Here is a 20,219-nt window from a genome sequence, read left to right on the forward strand (position 1 = left end):
ACAGATTCATCTCTTCTTTCAAACCTCCCATTAAAGAATATTTCTTAATCAGCAGAGATGAGTAAGATCATTGTTCTTGAACCTGACTTGAAAATTTTCATGTCGGATTCATCACTAATTATATGAATTTTTTACATTTTATCAATAAATTATGATTCTTCGATTTTCAATCTGCTTCGCCTGTAGTGTGCAATTTGCCTAACTCAACTTAGTTTTTTTTTTTTTAATGAGCACAATTAGATATTGGTTTAGTTATTAAAATTAATTAATTAATTTTAATTAAAAACCATGGGTGAAGGGAGGAGGGTCTTCCTCTTCTTAGATAAAATACCCTCTTAAATGCCATATATTTTAAATGTGATGAATTGATACTGGGTTTTTGTGGCCCCAGGTTAGTAATTTATATTCTAGTAAAAGCTAAAAAAAAAATTCTTAGGATACATATTTCCCATAAACCTTCAGATAAAACCATATTAGTGCCTTATTAGGAAATTACATGGAAAATTAGATGAACCTGTTAGTGTTTTGTTTAGAAAAATAAATAATAATTAATAATAATCTCATACATTACTATAATTATCAAATAAATTTTCAGTAAAATAAAATATCAAATACAAAATTATCATGAAAAATTGCTTTGTGCTTACAACATCAATCATCAAACTTTTTCAAAAAATTTCCATTTGGTTTTTTACTAGCTTGGTTCGGAAATTTTATTTAAAAAATTATATGGATTTTTTGGTAAAATTTTTGAAGTAGAAAAGTATTTCCAAGAAATATGAGGCACTAACGGTCTTAGAACACTTATTTCTACTAGAAATATTTTTCCATCGTTTTTTGGAAAAAGACACTAACAAAGCCATAACGTTACCTTTGTAGCATATCTCAATGGAAAAATATTACTTAAAAAACCTTTTAATTCTAAGTTACTTCAAAAGTTTTATAACTTTTTAAAATAATAATAAAAAAAATCTCCACCTACTTACATAATCTATAGGCTAGGGCACAAAGAATAATTGGTAGGAGATCCTCCCCTCTACTTGCCATAATGCTCAAGGGGGTGACCATTGCAACACCACTCTCCTCTCTATTCTCCCCTTTTTTATGCCAATTAGAGAGAAGATAAGAGAAGAAAAGAGGAGTGGAGAGGACTCCCCCACCAATGGTTAAAAAAGCCTATTTTATGACCCTTCTAAAAATAATAAACTTTGTTGGCAATGTGTGAAATTTGATTATACTCCGAAACATCGTGGCAAATTACCCGAATACGGTATAAATACTCACCTGTTGCAAATTTCAAATTAGCTCCTGCATGAATTTATAAACAAAAAATTTACCAAAAGGTTGCCTCAACTAACTCTAATGATAACATGATTTAAAAAAAAAAAAAAACTTTAAAACTATTATAGACTACTTCTGAACTATTTAAGAGTCATGAACTGTTTCATTTCTTGATGTTTAACACAGACAATACCCTGAGTTGTTAGTTACCTCCATGAAAATGGTTGTCCCCATTCTAATACATATTGGATAATGCAGCTAAGATGGAAAGAGAAGGGCATCAATTCATTTCACTGATGAGGGAAGAGAAAAATACACTAAGGCAATAGAAATCCATGCACAAATAAACCCAAGAAGACCCAAAGGGATTACAGATGATTGTCATGCAGCCATCCCTCCAGGTTGCTAGCAAAACCTTGGTGAATCTCTAGATTTAAGAATTTAGTGCATTATGTGGCTAGAGCAAACTGGTTTCTTTCCTTCTCACTAATCTTCTGCAGGAACCAAGAGAATTGCTTCCAGTCAAGTGTATTCAGAGAAGAGGCAACCGTTTTAAATCCATTCAGAGGGGAGGTAACAGACATCCATGTCAAAGCAAACCCAACAACACAGACAGATCAAAAGATGTTTTTCCTGCATCCGTCAATTCCCATTTCCATCTATTCCCTCACCTCCTCTATTGGAAGCCTCATCATCAGATCTCAATCATCACTAGGTGGCTATTGATGCTGCATCTTTATCCTCATTCAAACCAAGTTTAGCTTCAAGTTTCTTCCATGCTTTCAGAAAGGATTCTGGGAATTTCTTCTTTACCACTCTAATCACATTTTTTGCCTCTTCAGACCTCGAATTCATTGCAAGACCTTCCACCAGTAGCTTTAATGTCCCAAAATCCGGAATCCTATCGACCTTAACACTCGTCTCAAACACCTCCAAGCCCTTATCGTAATCCTTGTGTCTACATAAAAAGAACAAAAGAACTCTAAATGTGGCAGCATTAGCAGAACAGCCATGGAGGGGAAGACCCTGATAAACCTTCACCGCCTCTTCCATCTGATGATTCTTAGAATAAGATGTCATGAGGTAATTATAACTGATTGTATCAGGCTTGAGCCCGGCTTCAATCATCTCATCCATCAATTTCAATACTGCCTCTGGCTTCCCACCAGATGCATACTTTACCTTCACATTGTATGCAGTCGCATCCCGGGAGCAACCTTTTTTCCCCATTTCCTCCCAGATTTTCTCGGCTTCCTGGACCTTCCCCTTCTCGTAAAAAGCATCCAAAAGACTGGTATAAGTATATGGAGTGACCTCCACTTTCTTCTCACGCATTTCTTCGAGAACACTACAGGCAGACTCGGGCGAACTAGAATCACAAAGGGATTTGATCAAAATACCATAAGAGATCTCATTCGGTGTGATTCGGTACTTCTCGGACAATTCGTTGAAGAGCTTGGGCACCTTCTCAAACCTCCGCGATCTGTTGCAGGCAGAAAGGAGGGCATTGAAAGAAACGACGGACCGAGGGGCCCCCATTTCGTCCATTTGCTCGAACGTCTTCACCGCGTTATCCACCATCCCGGCGTTTCCATAAGCACGAATGAGGGAAGACAGGTATGCCTCCTGAGTGATCTTGGGGCTTTTTTTCTGGGACTCGATCAGGTTTTCGATATCCGAAAAGCGTCGAGATTTGGCGAGACGCTTAACGGTGAGATCTAAAGCGAATCGGGAGGAGACAGTGGGGAGACTGTCGGTGACGGAGGAGAAGATGGCCAGGGCTTTGTCGGGATCGTGTTCGGCTCGGAGCTTGGACTTCAAGGCAGCGACGGAGGCATTTGGGGAAGTGGAGAAGCGACGGAAATAGGGGAGAAGGTGGCGATGAACGGACGAGTACGAGAAGAATCCCATGATCTCGAGATTCAGAGCTTCGCAAGAGAGGAGGAGACACGAATGAAGGGTTTAGGGTTTAGTAGTCGAATCGGATCTAAATAACCGGGCAAATCCTGGACTCCGGAAGCAGAGACCGAAATTAAAAAAGTGGAGGGTAATTTATAAGTATAACCCTGTAGATGTAATATCTTCAATTAAATCCTTGAAGGTGCACTAAGTTTAACCGTATCATAAATCCAACCCTCTGAATAGTGAATACTAACAAAAGCGGGTTTAAATGGTAAATTAAATATGATTGTTTTAATTTTGAGCTAATATTTTAATTAAATAATATTTATCATTTATTTTATACACAAGAGTAGTTGAGAAAGAGAAGTAATTATTAATTATTAACTAATAATTTCTTTTATATTAACTAATAATTAAAAAAACGTCAACAAGATAAATAAGTTGCAAATTATCGACAAGACATATTTATTAGTTAAATTCAAATAAATTTATAGTAAATATATTATTATTTAATAATATCAATTTATAATTAAAAGGAGAAGGCATAAGTCTATTAGGAACGGAAGACATAGGTACTTAACCCCAGGACCATAACAATATACCCCACCTTCGACGGCTTAAACACTTAACAACAGGTGTAGAGTCAAGATTCCATAATCCCTTACGACTACGTTCGGGGCTCACGACACCCACACTGAGACTCTCCTCGGGGATTCGAACTCGCGATGTGGGAGCTCGTTCTAATACCAAATGTTAAGTATTTAACTAATACTATCGAAAAAATCGATTTGTTAAGAGCGAAAAGCATAGGTACTAAACCCCGTGACCATAACAAAAAATCACTCAAATTTTTCCTTTTACTTATTATAGGAGAAAAACGGAGAAATAAAACCTTTTTATTATTATAATAATTCATAATTTTCAGTTAAAATTAACTAGAAGTTTCAAACAAAGTGTTCCACACGGCCAAATTAAATTTAAGATAAGTAGGGACGTATTTTACAATAAGATAATATCCCTATGAAGCTATCTAAAATATGGCATTCAAGGAGGGGTTTTTTGCAAAATAAAGGGTAGTTTAACATTTAAGATGCTTCTATTGCTCTCTGGTTCCATGAGTATATACGAGAACTCAGTGTACTGCTTGCTCAAAGCGGGATGAACGATTTACTCTCGCCGTGACCAATTTTCAGACCGGAACGAAGCGGCGAGGATTCTGATCTGCTCTCGGGTTTTGCTCTTCCATGGATAAATTCGCGAAGCCGCAGCTCTCGATCCAACACTGGGAAACCCTTATCGAAGATTTCCAATTTAGCCCCTCCCGCCGCGAAAAATGGCTGTCGCAGTACCCTTCTCCCTCGCTCCTCGACCTGGCTCTCGCCTCTGTTGTCCGGAAGGAGTTTACTCTGAAAGCCCAGGTTATCATCTTCATCGAGGAAAACTTCGACATTCTGATGAAAGAAGACTCGGTCGGAGATGCTCTTGGGTCCCTTGTTGAATCTCTGCGTGCGGTGGTTCAAGCTCCCATCGATGGAGCCTCCATAACGTATTCCCTGAAAGAGCAGATGATGGTATCGGTGGCCTCCATTTTTGTATCTACTGGCGCGGTTGAGGCCGCTCCGCGTCATCTCGAGGGACTAGTGGAGTTGTTGCTGTTGATTATTAACCGGCCCAACCACGGCCCTGATCGGCAAACCCGTGCTGTAGCGTGCGAGTGTCTGCGGGAATTGGAGCGGGCGAATCCGTGTCTTCTTGCTGAGATTGCCCCACATTTGTGGACGCTTAGTCAGAACGAGCGGACCCACGCCTCTCAGAGCTACCTTCTTCTACTAACATCTGTAATTCTCAACCTTATTCGATCGAAAATCCATGTTCCAATTCTTGCCACTTCCCTCCCTTTGATCCCTTTCAATATTCCGCTTTCGCTTGTTTCAGCTGCTGCAAATAATGACAACAATAACGGTTCGGGTAGAGATAGAGAGTTGAATTTTAAAGAAATAAGGAGAGTAGTGGCTTTCTTGCTTGAGCAACCACAGATTCTGACCCCGTGCGGGATGATGGAGTTCATGGACATGATAATGGAGGTGGGTTCCGCGCTGGAGCTGCAGGTTTCTCTTCTGAAGGTGCAGTTCTCTGGCCTGCTTTACTCGTATGACCCTATCCTATCCCATGTTGTTCTTACCCTCTATTCCCGTTTCTCAGATGCCTTCGATGGCCAAGAAAGAGAAATTGCCCGGCGATTAGTCCTAAAGTCCAAGGAAATGCAACAACATTTGGTTTTCCGGCTCCTTGCACTTCACTGGCTTTTGGGTTTCCCTGTAAAGAAAGAATCGGTAAAGAAAAGGTCAATTATGCAAATGGTGTCAAGCTTGTACCCAACTGTATTTGACCCCTTGGCATTGAAAGCCTTGAAATTGGACTCGCTTGCTTATATAGCAAATTGCCTTGACTTCTCGAAATCGGAAGTTCTAGCTGAAGTGGAAAGCTCGAGAGTCTCTGCAGTGACTCTCTTTGAAGAGGGTCTTATTTGTGTTTCAGCATTCAAATGGTTGCCTTTGTGGAGCACCGAAACTATGGTGGCATTTCGTGCTATCCATAAGTTTCTCATTGGAGCTGTTCCACATTCTAACTCTGATACTTCTTCAGCTGAATTGCTCTTGGATTCTACCATGTTCCGCAGATTACAGGTAACCAAATGACCAAATAGTTAAGATTCATAAGTATTTCTATCATAAATTCTTTATAATTATTAGTGCCCCTGCTCCTAGTGCTTACTATTATACATATATTGTCTAAACATTTTTTATGCATTATTCCTGTAGTAACAAAAGAAAATGAGGCGAGGTCATTCTTTAATTTCATGAGCAATGCTGGCACAACACTAACTGTCAAGCGCTGCATTATTTTTAGATATCTGAAAAAAAATTACGTATAAAGGGAAGATGCAAAACGAGTAGATAGATATAGCTTATGTGACTGACCTGGGGAAAACTCAGTAAATTATAGCAGAAAATATAACTCAAGATGAGACTAACTTTTATATCCTCCACTATCCACCTAATCTGTGGGAACTTCTCATAAGAGGATGTTTAAGTAGTCCTATCATTTGATGAACAGAATTAACCATGAAACCATAGTAAAAGTTTCCTTCATTCGGTAGCTGAACATCAAATGACCTGACTCAAGGGGATCAAATTTATCTTTTACTCTTATTCTTTCGTCCTGAATGTTCTTGATCTAATTAGTATTTTTATTAAGTTCTTTTCTATATGCAGAGCTTTATAGTGAATACTTCCATGGAGTTTCGCAGATTGGTTCCTGTACTTATGTCCTTTGTAGACCGCTTGCTGGGTTGTCATTCTCACCGCTGGTTGGGTGAGCTGCTCCTTCAGACACTTGATGAGCGCCTACTACCAAAACTTTCAAAGGATCACCATTTGGCATCTTACTTTCCAATCTTCAATAGAATTGCCAAGAATGAATCTATTCCACCCCGGAGTTTGCTAGAATTGCTGACTTCTTATATTTCTACTCTTGTGGAAGGCCATGGCCCTGATACAGGATTAAGATCATGGTCTCAGGGGAGTAAAGTCCTAGGCATTTGTCGGACCATGCTCATGCACCATCATAGTTCCAGAGTCTTTATTCCACTGTCCCACCTTCTGGCCTTCACGAGTCAGTTCTTTCCTGATTTGGAAATTCGTGACAATGCAAGGTATGATCAACCTCGTTTTTGGCATATGATTTTGACTGATGATATTTCTCCCTTTTTGGTGTCCTTATCCTTCTGATTGCCAATTGCAGGATCTACCTGCGTATGCTCGTCTGTGTTCCTGGGAAGAAACTGAGATACCTACTGAACCTTGGGGAACAACTTCCTGGTGTTTCATCCTCACCTCATCTCAGCTCATTCTTCCAGTCTCAATCTCCTTGGCCTTTCATTGATCTCAAGAAATCTAGAGATATCTCATTATACATCCATCTTGATAGGTTAAATTCACTTCTTATCAAACAATCGTGGTCACTTGCCATACCTACTTTTGGCAGTGAAAACAACACACCTTACTACTTTGGTGGCATCAGGGATGGTGAAACCTCAATAGAAACTGAAACAGTCAAGGAGGCAGAAAGCAGTTCTGATGTTCAATCAGTCCGTGAAACTGAGAGAACCTACACACAAAAAGAGCCATTGCGTGTGATGGATACAAAGGTTGCTGAGGTTTTGCGAATCCTGAGGGGGCATTTTGCATGCATCCCTGATTTCCGTCACATGACTGGACTCAAGATAAGAATACCATGTACACTAAGATTCGAATCCGAGCCTTTCAATCGTATTTGGGGAGTTGCAAAGTCCACAATAAGTTCAGATGACATGGATAGTTTGCCAGCTTTATATGCTATAGTAATATCTTTTTCTTCTTCTGCACCATATGGTTCCATTCCAAAGTTTCATGTACCTTTCCTGCTTGGCCAACCATCTTCACCTCAGAGTGGTCAGCTAGTTATTGTGTCTTCACAAAATGGATTAGACCAATGTGCTGAAGATGAAGAAAATGAAAATTTTACAGCATCAGTTGTCATTGAATTGGAACCTCGGGAACCAATGCCTGGCCTCATTGATGTTGGCTTAGAGGCCAATGCAGAGAATGGACAGACCATACGAGGGTCACTTCAGAGTATTATGGTAGGCATTGAAGACATGTTTCAAAAGGCTACTCTTCCTGCCAATATTCAAAAAGATTCAACTCCACAGTACTACTCGAACCTTTTTTACGCTCTGTGGGAAGCATGTGGTAATCCTGCCAACATGGGAAGGGAGATCTTTCCTTTGAAAGGAGGCAAAGGGGTTGCCGCAATTAATGGAACCCAATCAGTCAAGCTGTTAGATGTTCCCGCTGATTCTCTGATTCAGTCTGTTGAACTCCATTTGGCCCCTTTTGTTGCTAGTGTGATTGGTCATCCCCTTGTGGACATAGTTAAGGATAGTGGAATTATCAAAGATACTGTTTGGAAAGAAGAATTCTCAAAGACAGGCCTAGAATATGATTCATCAGTACAAAATACTGCTGGTGAATCCTCTGAGAGCAGTTCTCTTCAGCTGAAGTACACAAACGATGTAAGTGATGGACAAAATCCCTTTGACATCAGTAGAGGGAAATTGGGATCTTTACATGTTTTAATCTTCCTTCCACCTCGTTATCATCTCCTATTCCAGATGGAGGTTAGTGATATTTCAACATTAGTTAGAATCAGAACGGATCATTGGCCTTGCCTTGCTTATGTGGATGATTATTTGGAAGCTTTATTTTTTGACATGAAGAGCTAGTTTTCTGCACCTTTGAGACTTGTTCTCCTTCAGGGAAAGATTTCTGTCACTCTCTTGTTTGAGCCAAAGGTTTGCCCGCCAGGGTCAGACAGATTTCTCTTACAAATTGTTTTGTTCATGGATCATTTTTGCCTCCCAATAAACTTGCTCTGTAAATACTTTTTTGGAAAGATCGGATGTCTTCATCTTGTATCCTCATGGAGCACCAGAATGTACAGCTGTTAATTTTTTAGAAGAATTAAAATGTAGTTGCTCTTGTCATCATTCTTTACTCGCGAATGGTTTTCAGCAGCTATAGAACTGAAACCGCAAATTCAGGTCATATTGTGGCATATTTTCGCGATTGATGAAAGGGAGGCATTGATCTTTCCTGCAACTAAATCTTAAATAACAAAGTTTAGTTATGTTCCAAATGTAATCAGACATTAAAGCAAGCTATGCTTCAGATTTGCGCTGTGGGCAGAGGCACAAGAGATCAGATCAGAAAGGCCATAATCTTGTGATCAAGACTACAATATATTAAGTAAGAGTTGCCTTTGCCGGAAATAAACTACAACCGGTTATGATAAATATGTATTTGATCTATAAAGACAACCAAAAAAAAAACCAGTGAAACAAAAAATGCATAAAGCGAGGACAGTAAGAGGATAGAAATGTATCACAGCTCGGGGGTTATCTTTTACCCATGGGTTCTTCTCACTACTTGTGAGGAATTCCGCGAGTCAGAAACAGATCTGTTTCTCCCCTCCAAATTGTGCTTCTCTTCAATTTGTTCAGATGTTGACTTCAGCTTCCGCAGCATTTCCTCCGAGTATCGACGCCAGAGCGACTCTCTATCTTTGTTAGGCAATTTTGAATATCTAGGGTCAGATTTTAAGAGCTGTTTGGCCGCAGACCAGGAAGAAAGAACAGTTCTCCCATCTTCCATCACTTTGGTTGCTGCTTCTGCAGTTATTACCTCTGATAGAAGCCCCCGAAAGTTTCTTACACAGCGCTGAGAGATAAAAAATGGCCCACAGAATCAATAAAACTTCTACAAAATGCAAATGGTGCTAACTTTATTGCAACTTATATTTTAAGTACTTCCTAAATGGAATTCTGTTTAAGAACTTAAAATAATGAAAACTTATCTAATTCATAACAATCACCTCTCTGCTATTTTGATCATATTAAGAAGTTACTCAATGTATCTTTTGTTCAACCCACCTAATCCCACCTTAAAACGATGGTTCCATTCCTCAATAAGGAGACCTGTTAAGTGTGGCTCCCCCATCAACAAACGCCCATGTATATCACATAGCACTACTGTATACTCAGATTGAAAAGAGCCTTTTCTATTCTAACGTGAGGTTTGTTAGATGCTAGATAAGATATGCAGTTCAACATTAAACTCCAAAGACAAAAGAGTCACCAGTATTTGTTTGTTTTTCTAACAGAAACATATGCAAGGTATCGAGTGTATAGGGAAAAGGAGATAATGGGATTGTGTGCAGTTAAGTACTTCAAAGTGATGTTTGGTTTATTTGAGACATTAAGCAAGATTTCAGGAGAGAAAAAACAAGACAATTAGGTAAGACTGCTCTAAATTGATTAACTAACATTTTGTTTATAAGTTGGCCCAGCTTGAGGCTCCAAGTTTATACAACTCATTCCAAGACCCTAACAGACCAAGTGCTTCTTAACTGTGGTTCTCATAGATACTTGTTTCATTTGTCCATGAAGTTACTACTTGAAGATTTTTACTTTTCAATTTTGCATTGACTGCAGTAGAATCATAGAAACTACTGAGTTTTTTCTCTTTACATAAAATTCCACGACAAATCAAAAGGGATGCCTTTTGATAATTAATTCCCTTGGCCAGATCTGAAGTGCTTTAATGGGTCTTAAGACCATTCATTTCCTACAAGCCATTCAATCTATTTTAAAATCAGGTTCCGTGATGCAAGATCTAAAGAAGAAGAGTATGCTACATATTGTACTTCAGTTTTGAAGTTACCTCATATAAAATCTTCACATGCTCCCGAAATAACTTCTCTATATCACCTTTGTCAAGGTCAGGGTTGGTAGCACGCCCTTGAGGATCCTTCTCCAACTTAGGCTTAGATTCCGTCCAAGATGCCTATGGAATGGCAAGACATTTAAAATCTGAGAATAGCAGTTTACTTTTAACCATCAATTCTTATTTTTTTCTCAAATAAAATTCATCCAATTGAAATTAACAGACTAAATGTGAGTTTGAATTCATAAACTTGTATGGTCAATCTCAAACTAAAAGCTAACCTTAGGATCCTTAATTATTTCCACAAGTAAAGCTTGAAACAAAGTCACAGCATCCTTCCTGCGAATCTTCAACCGTACTCTCTCCATTTCTTGCTCTTCTCTTTCTTTGCGTTTGCGTGTCTCACGCTCTCTTTCTTTCAGTTTCTCCTGGAAGAAAAAAAACAGAAAACACAATGATACATCTACACTAAAAAACTAGAAGTCAAATGGCACAAGATTTCTCATCAACTTGATCTTTTGAAATGTAAAAGGGATATCATCATGCTAAGAGGAGAATACAAGTGGCACCCAGAAAAAATGGGTTGGCCACCAAAAACCACCAGCAGAAAATCAACTTCAAGCAGTAAAAGCTCAAATTACAAATACAATATACAATGAACTACTATGCTAATCCTCTTACCGATACATGACATATACAGTACTTTTTGAACTTATAGATTGATCCCGTGGTTAAAAAAACTATCAGTTAAAAGTCCCATCTAATAGAAAACTTTTCATGTCCACACAAAATAAGAACAGTGATATCGAAGCAAGAAAGTCCTGATTTCAAATTTCCATAAGCATGCAAGTTACAGAAATATACAGTTACAGGAGACCATCATACTCACTTGTTCATTTCTTTTGGCTTTTAAAGCTCTTTCAGCTTCCTCCTCAGCAGCTTTTAGTTCAGTAATATATTCATTAAATAGAACCTCCCTATCCTCATGCTTAACAGATTTGTACCTTGGATCAATTCTCAGGCCATCCTTCACCTGTAAGAACAAATATCATATTAAGGGAAAAAACATAAGATTGATATTAAAACATCTGAATATTTCAGTCACTTTTTTATTAATTAATAAATGTAACTTGTCCAGTAAAGGTGGAGTTCATCATTTCTAATGCATAAATGGAAAAACAAAAAAAAGGACCCACTCTTGACCAACGGCTAGTCATAGTTATATCTTCTTTCTCTCGAATCAAGGATTTGAAGCTGGAAGCTGCAGCTGCACGTTTCTCTTCAGCAGCTTTTCTCAAAGGGAGAACCCTGGCATTCAAGTCCATGTGTCATATTACAACACAAACAGTCATAAATGAATAACTCGGTGGTGTAAAGCATACACCTATCAGAGAGAGAAGAAAAAAAGGTACAATTAGATTTCATCTTAGATGTTAAAGCAGCATCTAAGACCATATCTCGATCAACCCCATATGTTTAAATCGTTCAGTAGTTTCCACAGCAGAAAATAATACGAAATCATGCCTTTGGTTTTACCATTCAGGACTTACTTCTCATTAAGTAAAAGTTCCCTTTCCTTACGATCCAAAGCTTCAAAACGTGGATCATTGCCCCATTTCTTTTTAAATGTTTGGTAGTCAGTTTTGTGATCAATATCCTGTACATGCAAATGATCAGTCAAATGAAACTTCCTGGAAGAAATAAAACATAAGAAATTTTGAATATCTAAATTCACACTTTTTATTAGGTATGGTTGTCAGCAGAACAGCCGAAAATGGTATGGAAATCTAACACAAGGCCATAATGAAACCTCTGAAGCTTCTTCTAGTAGTTCTTTGAAACCATCTACTGCAGCCCTTTGAGCTGCTCTTTTTTCCTTGCGTTCCTCTTCAGCTCGAGTTCGAACATAATGCTCAAATATAGCTCTCCGTGCACTGTAACTTGGAATAGCCTGTGCAGTAAAAATGCCTTAAGATAATTTTTCAAAAACAAGTTCATTGCAATCTCAAGGTAAAAGAAAAGATGCCAAGTTTGATTAGGTTATTGTATACATGCATACACTTGTACACATAGATACATATTTAAAACAAAAATTACATAAATTATGCTGTCTGTATCATGGTTTTCTCTCCATTTGGAACCTTCTTAATGTATCACCATATTTCTCAATGCTATAAAAAAAAATTAACAAAAAATCAGGGCCTTCCTTCTAATTACTTTTTATTTTTATTTTTTATGAAGTAATTACTTTTGTTTTAAAAAATAACCTCCTAAATATTTCAAAGAGATGACAATTCTAAACAGGCCTTGCAATTTTTACTCAACATATTAAATTTAAAAGTTGATGCAAATCCATATTCCAAAAAAATGGACAGGAAGAGACTTCTTTATCTTTCTCTATTTTTTTAAAAAAAGTAACCTTCTTTATCTCCAGGGTGAATTAGCAGAAAGCCATGAGACAACATTTTTAAACACCCTCACAAAATTCCTGTACAAAATAATTCATAACCTTTAGACTCAACAAACCTTAAAACGTGGATCAAATAATATCTTCGGCAGCTCTTTCTCCCATTTCGAGAATGGTGCAACTCCTCGTTCTTTAAGCATCGCCTACACAATCATTAAACAAATGAATGAGACAAAGAAGAGTACATTCAGAATTTCTCACCGAATGGCCAGACCCAAAATTTGAGAATTCAAAAATTAAAACTCAAGATCAAGTAAGAGATATACCTTGAACTGCTTAATGCACTCCTCCTTAGTGGGTCCACTATCCCCATCATCTGAATCAGATGAGGAATCTGACATATTCGCATCACCATTAGCATCTTTGCCTTTATCTTTGCTATTCTCACTCTGCTGCCCCTTTATGGGAGCCTCAGATGCACGTAGTCCATTTACATCTGTTGTGGCAGGTGCAGAAGAGACTTGAAGTGGTGAGGAAACAGGAATTATACCAGGATCCTGTAGCTTCTTCTTTACCAAATCCAATGCAGATGAAGACACAGGAACCCCTGAAGGTTTTAAGGAAGTAGCATCACGACCACCAGTAGTAACTGCTGGAGCACTTAAACTAACAGGCACAGATCCTTTATCTACTAATACAGTAGGGTTTTGTGCAGTTGTTGCATTTGCATTTGCAGGATCAGCTTCTTGCTTCTTCCTCAATGCTGTAACCTCTTGCGGGACTTGCCAACTACTCACCTGAAATGGAGAAAAAACTCGGGCCTGAGGTAAGGTGCATCAAGTAAAATGTCTCCAATATTCTTTTTGAAAAGAGGAACTTCTCCAATATGCTCAGAGAACCAAGATACCATGTCTTAATTAGATCTAGAAACGCCTTCAAGTTCAGTATGACTCTTGCTTTTTTTTTTTTAAATGTCACATGCTTATTTACCCCAATATAGCACTGTTTTCGGGGAGGGGAAGATTCAGAGGAAGAGGAGAAGAAGAAGAAGAAGAAGAAGCCTTTTTTTAGCACTTCATCAATATTACAAAGTAGCCTCATAACTGTTTTTATTATATTGTTACCATCAATCATATTTTGTTGTCGTTACTGTTGCTAATAATACTTTTGCCGTAATGTGACAACCATTTCAAAAATAATACTTTCACAGTAAAAATCTTATTAACAAGAAAAAAAGACAAGCTTTAACGTTACAACTACTTTTTTGTTGTTGTCATTGTTATTGGCATTAGTATTTGTTATTGCTAGACATATATCCCTGGTGTCGTCATTTACGTGGCAATCCTTTCATGAAAGGTCATTTACAAATTCACAAACTGTTATCCTGCAGTTCATCTACAAAGGCTTTTTGTGACAGGCAGTCCTCCAGGCACTGAAATCTCAACTGGACAGGATCTTACGACTGTTTTCAGGGTCCAACTCCAAAGCAACTTTGTTCAGATGGAGATCAAGAAGTCAATCACTTTTTCACAACCAATAATTCAAATGAATCAATAAAGAAGTGCGCAGAGATAGCATTTTGTATATCCAGTTCAGACTACCCAAAATCCAAACATATTGGAAGTTACGCGTTATTTAAGTCCATCACATGGGCTGTAACATCGGACTAGCTTGAGGGTGTAACATAATGTTATCACTCTAACCCAAGACATATTGGATGTTACACATTAGGTAATATTGACATTCCCACTACTAGTGAAAAATGGCCTGATGATTTCAATTATTAATAAAACATCATCAAAAGGTTGATTTCAAAATTCAAAAAGAATTCACCCTATTTTTCTATACTTAATAGCTCAATTTACGACCTCATAAGACTACTTGTAAAGAAATTTTCCCAACAAGACTAACAATTAGGCTTTGTTTTTTCAATACTTCCTTTATTGTGCTTTTAGAAGATCTGAACTCAGACTACAACTAGGACATGGCCATTGGACTAAGGGTACAAACCTAACATGCTCTCTCATCAGCACAATTGGACCACCATTCCAAACACATGCCGATGGCCACTTATGTATCTTGTTAACTTAGCAAAGAGGAAGCATAATATTCCAAATACCAGCAAGCAACTAATTGCATGTTGTGTCTTGATCCAACAACTTCTAGAAGTCATTTTGACATAGTCCATCAGTGGCACATTTCATTGGATATCAATGACATACTTAGCTAGACTACCCCTTACAAAACCGCGACTGCTTAAATTGATACCTTTGTCTTGCTGTTGTAGTAATACTTTTTGCCATCATTTGTGGTGACTAGTGACCAGTCAGTGTCAACCAGCTTGTCACTGAATGACATAAAGAAAATTCAATTAGAGTTAAAATAGAAAACAGAAAGAATGAAATTTAGTATTTGACCTATTCCAAGCTATATTTCAAACTTATAATAATAATGGAGAGAAGATATTAATTACATCTCGAGACGTCATTCATGGAATATGTAGCATAATACCTTATCATAATGCTAATCAATTAGATTCCATCAACATGTAGTTTAGGTCCAAACAAAATTTATCGACATTTTCTTTTCCATGGTCCTGAATCCCATAATGACTTGGGCCAAACCTCAAAAGACACACTAGGACATTTGATGGCAAAACTCAAATATTTTCTAAATTACAGAATTGCCATTACATTCCTCAAATATTACGATAGCCCTTAATAATTCTTCATTTGAGGATGTAAAAATAACAAGGTTATTATTCATAAAGTTTTTGTTTCTTTATCTATGTCTGCATATAGTCAGTATTATTGGATACCTCAGAAACCCGTGCAGATGATAAAAATCACATATTTAACATACACTCCCAACCAAAACGTAACCACTTAGCCAAAGGCCCAAATCACACACTTACACACACACACACATATTGTGTTTTTTATTTAACAGAAATTTTGTCAAGCCAGGCATGTATCATTCAGTGAAAAGTTACACAGTGGAAGCAGCATCTTCATAAGAGGTTGAGATGAAAACGTAAAGTGGATAAGTAGCAAAATGAGAAAGATGTAAATGGAAAAGCTTAGAGAACACCTAGGGTTTGAGTGTCTGACAACACAAGATCAGAAGAGCATACCATGAAACTGGAGTTGGCTGAGCGGTGACTTTGTCTGGCTGAAAAAGATCACAGCATAACATATCTCATCAGGAAAACTTTACAAAATATCACAGTTGTTCAAGGTCAACAAAACTAGGAACTCTCAAATTGCCCCATATCCAAGAGGTAGAACAAATCAAACAAATAAACCAACCTCCCCCTTGAAACTGGAGGGTCTCTCATATGTTGATTCTCCAGTAAGAGCATTATAATAATACACAACGCCAGACTCCGTCTTGTGTGCTGTCCAAGCATCAATATCATCCTTCTTTAAATTTTCATCATCCTTTACCGTGGGGTCATTAACTTGTTTATCCTGACCTGAAATTTGCTCTCATAATAAGTTAATTATTGGACAAGCTAGCCAGAAAATAATCTGGTTGACTAGATAATAGCATACCAGTTCCAGGAGGAGGTAATTGAGTGCCAAAGCTGTTGGCTGGCTGACCGGATTCAACAGGAGCAGTAGAAGTTCCTCCAGGAGGTCCTACAGGGGACACACCGGGTGGCTGAGAATCTGGAAAAGGTAATGATGGAATAGACGTGCCACGCATTGGTATTTGAAAAGAACCAGGGATGACCCCAGGATAAGGTACAAATGGAGGTCGCTGCAAACCACTCACTTGATGAAACCAAGGTGCCTGCGGTGGTGGGACCATAACAGGTAGTGGAGGATACAGTGGTCTTAGTGATGCCGGGGAAGGATCCATTGTCATTGGCCTACCAATGGTTGTAGATGATAACAATGGCGATGGAAGTACTATTGGTGGTCCAGTATTTCCAGGCATCATAGGCGGAGGTCGTGGAAATGTAGGAATGTTGCCAGATTCATGGGCAATGGTCTGCATGCAAACATGGAATAAAGTCAATTACAAGGGCTGGAAAACTCGATCCATTCATGAAAAACTCCTGAGCAAGATAACGTACAACATTAATAAGCAGATTTTTCTGAGCAGCTTCTAAGGCAACAGCAGATTGGGAGCTTGCACTAAATGGAAACCCTACAGGAACTGGTGGCCCTTTTGAAGCAAAGAAAGTTGACTGCATGGAAGCTGCCAAGTTGGATGACCCAATACCTGGACCATGTGGATTGGACAATCCTAACTGCCCAGGAATGGAAAGTTGAGAGGCCATTGTAGTGGGTGGGTTAACCTTACTACCTTGCATATTACCTAAAACAGCCACCTGATATGCAAAAATATGGAGAGTAGTCAGATTATAAATGCAGGGAAAATGTCCAATAATTCTTTTCATGGGTCATTGCTTCCTCTAATTTAAATCAGACAGCAGAGGAGACATGTGACCAACAAAAAAATCAGATTTTTCAAATATGGAAGACTTCAAACCCAACAGTAAAATGGTCCCTCCAATAGCCGTTCACTGATGGAGGTGAACAACAGAATCTGTAAACATGCTACGAGCGTGTTTGAAGACTCAGACTACTTGCCTTTCAAAACAAGGAAAAAAATAAACAAAAAAAGACTCAAACAGACTCATGGCACACCCATAATATGCATACATGTCTATACATACGTGTGTACACCAGAGAGAGAGAGAGAGAGAGAGAGAGAGGCAGTTTAGCCAGTAAGGACTCATTCTTACCACACCCCCCCCCCCCCCCCCCCCCCAAATAAAAAATAAAGGCAAAAATAAATGCTTTTGGGACTCATAGCAATCCAATGGATAATTTGATTTTGGTTCATCTGAACTGAATCATTCAACCAAGAATAGAGATAGAGTTGAATGACCTACTCAAGTTGGCACTCTCTCTTCATCTCTCTGGAGAGAGAATGAGAAATTTATTTCTAATAATACAGGAGCCCACATATAAACATTATCTTCACTGCACACTCAAAATTAGAGATGCAAATGACCATTCTTCATCAAGTAAGCATAGTTCAAAATAAACATATGCAATTATCATATGAAGTTAGTGTAACTTGAGTAGCAAAAATAATATTTTGCACCATCTAAAAGTCAAATTACTCTAAAATAATTTATCTAAAAGTAATTTCAAGCCAATTTTTTCCTCTATTGACTACCGAGACACACAAACACACGCACATACAAATCAGACTCTTGGGGAAGGCATTGAGCTTACAGGGCTAGATTGAGGTTGCTGTTCACTTGAAGATGTAATGTTAGCTTGTGAAACTACATTGTAAGAAAAAGACAATCCAGCTGCAGGAGATTGCCCGTTAGATGGAGGTTGACGGGCTTCTATGGAAGCTGGTGGAGTGAAAGTTGACACCTGGAATCAGACACTCAACCAATTAACAAAATCCGGAATAAAAACTAATTTTTGCTGTAGCTGGGCATCACAGAAGTAATTAGAAATACCAGAGTAGAGGGTTCCGAAGAATTTCCAGAACCACCATTGTATGAGAAGGAAGGTGCATGCACAACATAACCAGAGTTAACAAATTTCCCCTTCGTGGGCTCTTGAGATCGATCACTTGAAGGACCACCTAGATGATTGGGATCTTGTGGGTCGAAGAGAGGCATTGGGGAACTCGATGCTGCTCCTGGGACGGGTGTTTGTGGCTCTCTAAGTGATGACATTGTTAACCACCTGCATAAAATAAAATAAAAAATAAAAAAAGGTAAAAAATTCAGTGAAACTGTGAACAGATTTAAGAACCATGTAACAATTTGCAAGATACCCAATATAAAAAAAGAAAAATCTTTTGAATTTCATAGATGAGAAAATTTTATAGGAAATATGAAATTGGCTTCCGTGAGATTTTTTTATAGGTGGTAAAAAATTCATTAAGAAAAGAGAATAAATACACGGATTACAAGAACTCGATCAAGACCAGCTACAAGCCAGCCGATCAAAAGCATGAGTTTGAAACGAAGCACTCAAACATCGCCAGTGACTTAAGAATAAAAAACTATCAACAGCGAGTTTTCAGCTGATGGGAGAATATTAATGGCCATAACATTCTTTTCAGAAAAGAAAGAGAATGGCAAACACAAACTTTCTCAGTAGAACATTTAATTCCAGGGCAATCATATCTTCCACCGAAATTACCCTCCACTAAGAGCATTCGCTATTTTCACGTTAACATATTTTAACACGTCGCTAATCGTTTTTTGCTGTCCCAATTCCAAAACTGAAAGCCCATAACAAAGTAAACGAACAAAAAAGTCTCCTTCATTGGGTTTTCATTATCTCCGTACTTTAGCCTTTCTCCAACTCCAACCCTATTATTTTACAACTTATCCCCCGATAACAGCACGAAACAAGCACATATCCAGAACAGAGCAAAATTGTTACTACAACAGGTAAACTCACAAAAAAAAATCAGCGGAAGGCAGGAACACTCAAAATCTACAGCTTCCGCCATCAGTTTGCACTACAAGGCATATATAACGAGCAGGCCTAGACGAAAGCCCTAGCAAGAGATGACTGACCTGATTGTGAAGGAATAGGCGTTTTGTTCCCAAATACGTGGATAAATATCCCTCGCTTCCCGGCAACAATTTGCAAGCTTTGCATAAGATATCGGTGAGTCTTCGTCCTGCGAGCGGTAACGTTCTTCTCTTGCTCACTTGCCCAATAGTCACTACAACTTCTGTACAAGTATACAACCCTGTAACGTGTTCGGATGTTCAGGGTGGAGCGAATCTGGCCGAACGGTAGCCGGGTTCGGTCCAGTTTTCTTTTCTTTTTTTTCTTTATTCCGACGTAGGGGTGAGTTACTCAGGGCATCTGACTCATCTAACCCGAAAATTATAAAAAAATTAATTTATTATAATATTAAATGAATAATAAAATAAGCCAAAGTCGAGACAAAAATAATTACTTAAATTTATTTAAATATTTATTTATATTACTCGACTTGCATTAATACAAGTTCTTAATTTACTTTATAAAATTTATTTAAATTTATAGAACCTACTAAAGTGAGTTAATGAAAAACATAAATATTAAAAAATAAAAATAAAAAATGTGTGGGACCAAGTTCTTCCTGCCCCTGATTGGAATTTTATATTTAAAAAAAAACTAAAAATATTTTTCCTAAAATATTTTTTCATACTTGTTTTTTTAACATATAACAAAAAATTAGTTCTATCGAAAAGTGACCTAACCACCTTCGCAAACTCTACAGGCGATAGCCATTAGGTAGCGAGATTTTGTCTAGGA

General features: G+C 38.0%; 3 protein-coding genes across 5 annotated transcripts; 1 reads left to right on the forward strand and 2 right to left on the reverse strand.

Annotated features, from left to right (window-relative positions):
- Positions 1 to 1,547: 1,547 nt before the first annotated feature.
- LOC137938878 (small ribosomal subunit protein mL103 (rPPR7)) lies at positions 1,548 to 3,280 on the reverse strand. Its single transcript, XM_068783968.1, has one exon. It carries the CDS (start codon positions 3,190 to 3,192, stop codon positions 1,993 to 1,995), a length of 1,200 nt encoding a protein of 399 aa, XP_068640069.1. The 5' UTR covers positions 3,193 to 3,280; the 3' UTR covers positions 1,548 to 1,992.
- Positions 3,281 to 4,319: 1,039 nt separating this feature from the next.
- Positions 4,320 to 8,763, forward strand: LOC137938994 (uncharacterized). Its single transcript, XM_068784146.1, has 3 exons — positions 4,320 to 5,870; positions 6,459 to 6,898; positions 6,988 to 8,763. Exons 1-3 carry the CDS (start codon positions 4,428 to 4,430, stop codon positions 8,507 to 8,509), a joined length of 3,405 nt encoding a protein of 1,134 aa, XP_068640247.1. The 5' UTR covers positions 4,320 to 4,427; the 3' UTR covers positions 8,510 to 8,763.
- A 243-nt stretch (positions 8,764 to 9,006) lies between these two features.
- LOC137938809 (pre-mRNA-processing protein 40C-like) lies at positions 9,007 to 19,673 on the reverse strand. 3 transcript variants are annotated; one of them, XM_068783849.1, is made up of 17 exons: positions 19,487 to 19,673; positions 18,410 to 18,641; positions 18,171 to 18,320; positions 16,997 to 17,254; positions 16,470 to 16,911; positions 16,224 to 16,390; positions 16,049 to 16,086; positions 15,184 to 15,262; positions 13,242 to 13,712; positions 13,035 to 13,118; positions 12,319 to 12,459; positions 12,059 to 12,165; positions 11,705 to 11,816; positions 11,398 to 11,541; positions 10,790 to 10,936; positions 10,506 to 10,628; positions 9,007 to 9,503 (listed from the first exon to the last, which is right to left on the reverse strand). In XM_068783849.1, the coding sequence occupies exons 2-17, from the start codon at positions 18,629 to 18,631 to the stop codon at positions 9,189 to 9,191; spliced, it is 3,000 nt and encodes a 999-aa protein (XP_068639950.1). In that variant the 5' UTR covers positions 18,632 to 18,641; positions 19,487 to 19,673; the 3' UTR covers positions 9,007 to 9,188. The 3 variants fall into 3 exon arrangements, with proteins under 3 accessions (XP_068639950.1, XP_068639952.1, XP_068639951.1); XM_068783850.1 differs by having other exon boundaries at positions 9,417 to 9,503; positions 10,506 to 10,654; XM_068783851.1 differs by lacking the exons at positions 18,171 to 18,320; positions 18,410 to 18,641; positions 19,487 to 19,673 and having other exon boundaries at positions 17,146 to 17,176.
- Between the last annotated feature and the right edge of the window lie 546 nt (positions 19,674 to 20,219).

Source organism: Aristolochia californica, unplaced genomic scaffold (assembly GCF_029961685.1).
Source record: "Aristolochia californica isolate CCGP_79_NKW_82.1479 unplaced genomic scaffold, dmAriCali1.0.hap1 SCAF_8, whole genome shotgun sequence".
Lineage (NCBI taxonomy): Eukaryota > Viridiplantae > Streptophyta > Magnoliopsida > Piperales > Aristolochiaceae > Aristolochia > Aristolochia californica.